Source organism: Stylophora pistillata, chromosome 4 (genome assembly GCF_964205215.1).
Source record: "Stylophora pistillata chromosome 4, jaStyPist1.2, whole genome shotgun sequence".
Classification (NCBI taxonomy): Eukaryota; Metazoa; Cnidaria; class Anthozoa; order Scleractinia; family Pocilloporidae; genus Stylophora; species Stylophora pistillata.
This window is the reverse complement of record NC_142522.1, coordinates 6006421-6012420: the sequence shown is the minus strand read 5'-3', so window position 1 is coordinate 6012420 and position 6000 is coordinate 6006421. Positions and strand designations below refer to the sequence as shown.

Here is a 6000-nt window from a genome sequence, read left to right as displayed (position 1 = left end):
TAAAGATCTTCGAAAATTGGCGCATTGTGTACTTCGTAACAGGCCCCGCTTTATCGTGACTTGTTTTGGAAAATCTTCCCTCCAGTGATTATTGCTTTAAGTTTTTATTCCTTCGTAAAGAGGGCTTCTCCTTTCATTCAAATTCAAACAATCCATCCCACAATTTAAAAATGAGAAAATTCACGCTATTTTTAACTCTTGACGTTACGGCAAGAAACTGTGAGCTGTTTAAATAACATTTGTTTGATTAAAGCTCTAAAACGCTACTATCTCTAAACGTATCTCGGGTTTCTAGCCGGTTTTCTTTTTTCTAAGAGAGTTTTCTTTAAAATCGTCTTGTGGGTGGAGGGCAGGTGTTAAACTGAACTGACACTGTTCTTTCGTGCGGAAATAATGTTCTTTCCCAAATGTTTGAATAGTACATTGGTGTTTTGCATAGATGACAAGCTAAAGTCTCACTGATTATGCATGAAAATTAGTTTCCATCAGGAGGTCTTTCATAGTTAAATTTCACATTGTGTTTGTTTGGGAGCTTGTTCTAAACCCGCCTTGCGTCAAGTGGATCTATTGTAGCCGCCTGCTGTTTCTTTTTAATTGCCTTCCCTTATAGCGAACTAGTGTCACCAAAATACCGGTTACATCTTTTTTACGGGGTGCGAAAGCCGTCCAAAGTCGATTAATTTACGTGATGCAAGATTTAAAAGTATTTTACTTGTAAAGGACGGCGTCCAAATTAAAACGAATATTTCTATTCTGGAATGGTGCTTACAGTCATCTACGGAAAGCATTTGCTATTTGCCAGCCTCTTGCTGATGATTGCCATTGATTTTCCCTTCAAAGTAGGAGGCTCCTTAAAAGAAATTACCGGTAAGTGTTATCTCTTGATCTTAAAAAAATCCAGGCGGAAGCTAGCAGAAATTATCTGTTGCGTTCAATTAAGAAATCAAAAGCATTCAAGCTTCTGTATGATCCAGGGGCAGAATTGTCACTGTTTTGAGAAACAGCTCTTCTTTTGTTTTCCGTGATAACCTTTTTTTCGGTTTCACACAAAATTAACCTGCAAGGAATTGTCACATTATTATTATCTACGTCATACAGTAAGTAATAAAGGATGCGACAGTAAAGAAATCTGCAGCCGTTTGGTCTAGTCTAGCCGAGAAAGGAAATTACTCCTCATGGAGGTTTGAGCGACTTTGCTACCTTAGTTAGAAACCAGTTACAATCAAAGTTTTCAGCTACGATTTGCCCACAGCAATGTTGCAATGACATGATTCGAAGGGGTGTCAAGGTCTTTTTAATAAAGAATTTCACCCTCAACGCAGCTGTATAAAAAACAAACGTAATATTCTCAGTTTGTTTTGTCTATCCCGGCACTTTTAAACGTAATGCACGTACACGTTTTGTTTAAGTGCCCACAAGGCAGTGTTAACTTTAAGTATTAACCAGTGTTATATCGTATCGGAAGTTGATATGATACTAAGCGAATTTGAAATCTGAACAACATATTCTAAATGAAAATTATTAAAGATTATTCTGGTTCGATTATTAATTGAAAATCAATTTGATGGAAGACAAGGTGTTTGTTTGAATTTTCAGCGCAAAGATGCCACCGTTGTCAACTATTCAATAAACGGTTGGAAGGTTGCCATAATATTTTCCACCAAGCGGCTCTTGAATATTTAAGTGAGATTGCGATTATTTTGACAGATTCTCTCTGTGACTATAATTCCAGAGAGACTTGCCTCCGTCGGTGGTTTACCTCGAGGTGAGCCAACCACGTAGTCAATCAGTCTCGGATATATATACTCTCGACCACTGAGCCGTTCCTTTGCTCTGCAAGCAAACATCTTGTATGATGTGTCTCAGTTTTCTTATTTCTCTGTCTTGCTTGACTGATATCTCACAATGACGGATCTTCAGTTCAGATACTGCACAATAGGTGCTAAAGTTGTTTTAAACTAGGCACAGGTTACCAGAGACGGCAGAAACGGTTACACATTATAAATCACCTGAAAAAATTGTCTAGTTAGGGTCCACTTAACACTCTTTGAAAAAGCATGTTAATTTCTGCCCTTCTGAGTAGCAGTCAAGACCACTTTAGAATTTTGGGAGTATTTTGGGTTCTTAGATGACTTTAAGGATTTGGTGGCAGATTTACCATGACATTTTATACTTAATACAACTTATACAAATTTATTCGGAAACTGTACAACTGAAGCCATGGTTTAGATTATAGGGAAACATACTTGTTAAACTATTTTGTCACCTTTAAATCAGGGCAAAGGCCTTAAGACGTTTCCCACACGAATCAAGAGTTCTTTTGGTAATATTCGTATTTCAGGAAACTGTACTTTTGATGAGAAAACGTTCTGCTGCTGGTCCAATGAAAGATACACCGACCATTTTGATTGGGTACTTGGACAAGGAAGTTCTCCAAGCTCTGACACTGGACCAATCACTGATTATGCAGGTACATTGGAAAATTAATTTTCTACGCAATGTACTCTTCGAAATAAGCTACCCGCTGGGAAATTTCATAACCTGATTAGTATAAACCTTACATGTGTGTTCAAGAATCGCGCAGTTTACTATTAAAATTATTCACTATTATATGATAAGCTTAATCATAAATTTAACAGCTATTAACTTTTCTACCAGGAAAAACGGGAGGCGCGATGGCCACCTGGTTAGGGCGCTCGACTCTGGATCGAGTGGTCCAGGATGTTGTGTTCATAGGCAAGGCACTTTACTCTCACAGTGCCTCCAGGTGTTTAATAAACGAATTTAATGCTGGGAGTAACCCTGTGATGGACTAGCATCCCTTCCAAGGGGGAGTAGAAATACTCCCAGTCGCTTCATCTTACGGAAACCGGAGTTAAGCGCCGCTCTTATGGGCCACTTGGCTCGTAAATAGACTTTACCTATTAGGCAAAACAAATAGATTTCGTTTTACTGTACGTCTGTTTAAAAAACAGATCACAGAAGACATAAAACTGTAAAACGAACAGCAGAGACACATCCAGGTGCGCTTCGGGTGCCTCCCCCCCCCCATTTTTTTTTTCGGGTTTACCACATCTTGACTTAGTCTGTGATCTATTACTGATCAGACGCACGGCAACATGGAAGCTATTTCTTAAATTGCAGGGATTTGAATTGAATTAATGGGATGTATTGCACACTTCCTCAGAAAATGGCTCGTACATCTACATTCCAGCGTCATCTCCTCGGAAGTACAACGAGAAGGCAAGATTGAATAGCCCGTGGTTGAATGGTCCACTGTGGATGACATTTTTCTACTCCATGTACGGCAGTACCATTGAGACTCTCTCTGTATATCTTAGAGTCAATGGGAGTGAGTCCAAAATATGGAGTCGTCATGGGAACCGCTCGTCACGCGATTGGATCAAAGGCTGCGTGGCTATAAGCTACGATGGCACTTATCAGGTAGTTCAACAAGCAAAGACAATCCGATGCATTGTAACACCTGTGTGTTTGTGTCTGTGTGTGAGACGTTTTTGCTCGGGGTCGAAACATACAACATAAAGTTTTGGGAAAATGGACCCGAGCGCTATTTATTCTTCATCAGAGAAGGCCGGAAGGTTTTCTAATCAAATGCATGTACAATTTTGAGGCGTATAAGGATCTATGATTCATGAATGAACCCTTGGCATGTCTTTTTATATACTCACAGGTAGTAATAGAGGGCGTAGCAGGTGTGACTTCTGCATCAAGCATTGCATTTGACGAACTCCATTTCAGTGAGAACCTAACATGTGTTTCAGATGGTAACACTACTCCATTTGGATTGTTTAAAGGTAACGCTGCCCTTCTGTTACTGAACAAGAAAAAATTTGGCTTTAATGGTGTCTTTAAGAGTTCTTTTGACTCTCGAGAATACTCGTGGCCCTTCTAAATGAGTGAATTAGATTTTTCAAGGCAAGAATTTAAAGGAAAAAAAGCATTTCTTCACGCGTAACGCTCAAGTAAAATAAAAACTCTTACTTCTCTGTATGAAGTGGCGTAAGTTGTTCTGAACAATAATAAGTGAAGTTATATGTGATAATGCAATTTCAGTGAACTGCACCTTCAATGAGAGTTTTTGTGGATGGCGAAACCTTTTCGCACCTTTGGATCAAATCGACTGGAGGAGAGGATCAAAAAGCACAAGTGAACAAATTGAGGCGAGCGTTGATCACACTGGTAGGAAAAAGATGCTCAGCTTTACTGGCATTGTTGACTTTATCTATACACTTGATGAAGCAGTTACTTCTTCATAAGGACAATTTCTAAGTTAACTTAAATAAGAATTATTCTTGTCGCCTGACGTATTTTAATTCACATTCGAAGAAAGCTGGAGTATTTTACCATTTGTTCTTTTCCTATCTATTTCTAAATCTGTGCCCATTTATTTATTTATTTATTTATTTATATACATCATTTATACAGAAATTCCAGTTCAGCATAGCTGGTTTAAATGCAGATCTGTACAAAATAATATGAATAATTACCAAGTTAGCTAATATAATTGGAGATCTATACAAAAATTATGAAGAGATAATAAATTGTGAATAAATAATAGACTGTAAAAATCATTCGAGTAGTACAAAAAAAAAATAAAAACTAATTAAGATAATTTAAATGTTTCTTAACGCTTAGCTTAAAACTAGTGAGAGGCTGATCATGGTGTAGGTTACGACGAAGAATGTTCCAGGATTTGGCGGCATTGTACTTAAAGGATGTTTGAAATTTAGTTGTTTTGGCAAGAGTCAGGCGGATAAAGTCTTTATTTCTAGTGTGATAATTATGGGTCTGCTCCGAGGAGTGGAAGTCGTCAAGTAGATAGTGTTACGAGGATCGAATTATTTTTACTGAATCTGTCACGCAATCCCAGACTTTTCTAGAACTGTCTATAATCTGTAATATTCCAGAAACTTCTTTCATGTGACTCAGCAGTTTCCAAAAATAGTACAACTTGTAATACGCTATAAATAGTAATAGAGCATTCTAGATAACTAAAGTAAACGTATAAAAGCTGGCTTGTGAGAAGTACAAAGGAGATTTGCCCGAGGGCTTACCCTCGTGGCTTGCTGACTGAAGTTGTGGAAGCTATGTTGTGACGTGGCTATGACCTTTTGACCTTGCGATATCCGGAGAGAAGAAAGAGATGAAAAAGACGATAGTCGAGAGAGGAAGAAGATAGAGAATACAGAGTTTACTATGGAGTCCTCCGGAAGAATTTGTGTACAAGGAAAGAATGCGATAAATCAAGAAAGCCAAGCGCTGTGGTCTTCAGTCGGCGGATGTTGGAATTGGAAGTTGATCAAGACAACGAACACTTACACGGCATGAAGGATTGTAAGCCTGCTTTATGAACTGCTTAACTTAATCGTTAACCTAAGTAAATTAGACAGTGTAAAACTAATTAAATAATAGTTAAAATGGGTAACTGCTTGTTGTTACATTTTTGTTGCGTGCCATATATCGTACTCGGGAGTCTATTTTCATAATGCTTTGTTAGCGGACATTTGTTGGTCATTCGTGCACGTAACAAAATTGGGGGCCTGTCCGGGAGTCATTTCCACTGTCCGGGAGAAATTCCTGTCCGGGAGACATTTCCTGTCCGGGAGTCACTTCCCTGTCCGGAAGACATTTCCGCTGTCAGGGAGTCATTTCCTGCCCATGAGACATTTCCGCTGTCAGGAGACATTTCCCTGTCCTCGAGTCATTTCGCTGCTTCGCAGTCATTTCCTTGTCTGGGAAAATCTTTTATTACCTACTAGTTATTTCTTTTCTGTCCGCTTCGTATTTTTGTTATTGTAGTGACATGAGCAGTTACTTACAGTAATTGGTGATCCTCGTAAGAATGTAGTTAAGAACTATTTCACCCTGTAGTTTGAACCGTCCAGTATTATTGAGAGTTATCATTGCTTGTATGCCCAGAGTTAAACAATTTACAGTTGAAGCTATTCAAAGGTTGTATTGAGGACCTAGGTGGTCAAA

General features: G+C 38.6%; 1 protein-coding gene across 1 annotated transcript in view; it reads left to right on the top strand.

Moving 5' to 3' along the window:
* The first annotated feature begins 533 nt into the window (after nt 1-533).
* Nucleotides 534-6000, top strand: part of LOC111343659 (uncharacterized) — a 55411-nt gene continuing 49944 nt past the window's right edge. The window contains exons 1-5 of the mRNA XM_088756406.1: nt 534-867; nt 2342-2470; nt 3188-3444; nt 3692-3815; nt 4075-4200. Coding sequence (XP_088612532.1) covers nt 759-867; nt 2342-2470; nt 3188-3444; nt 3692-3815; nt 4075-4200 — 745 coding nt within the window. The 5' untranslated portion in view covers nt 534-758. The remainder of the gene's footprint in view (nt 868-2341; nt 2471-3187; nt 3445-3691; nt 3816-4074; nt 4201-6000) is intronic.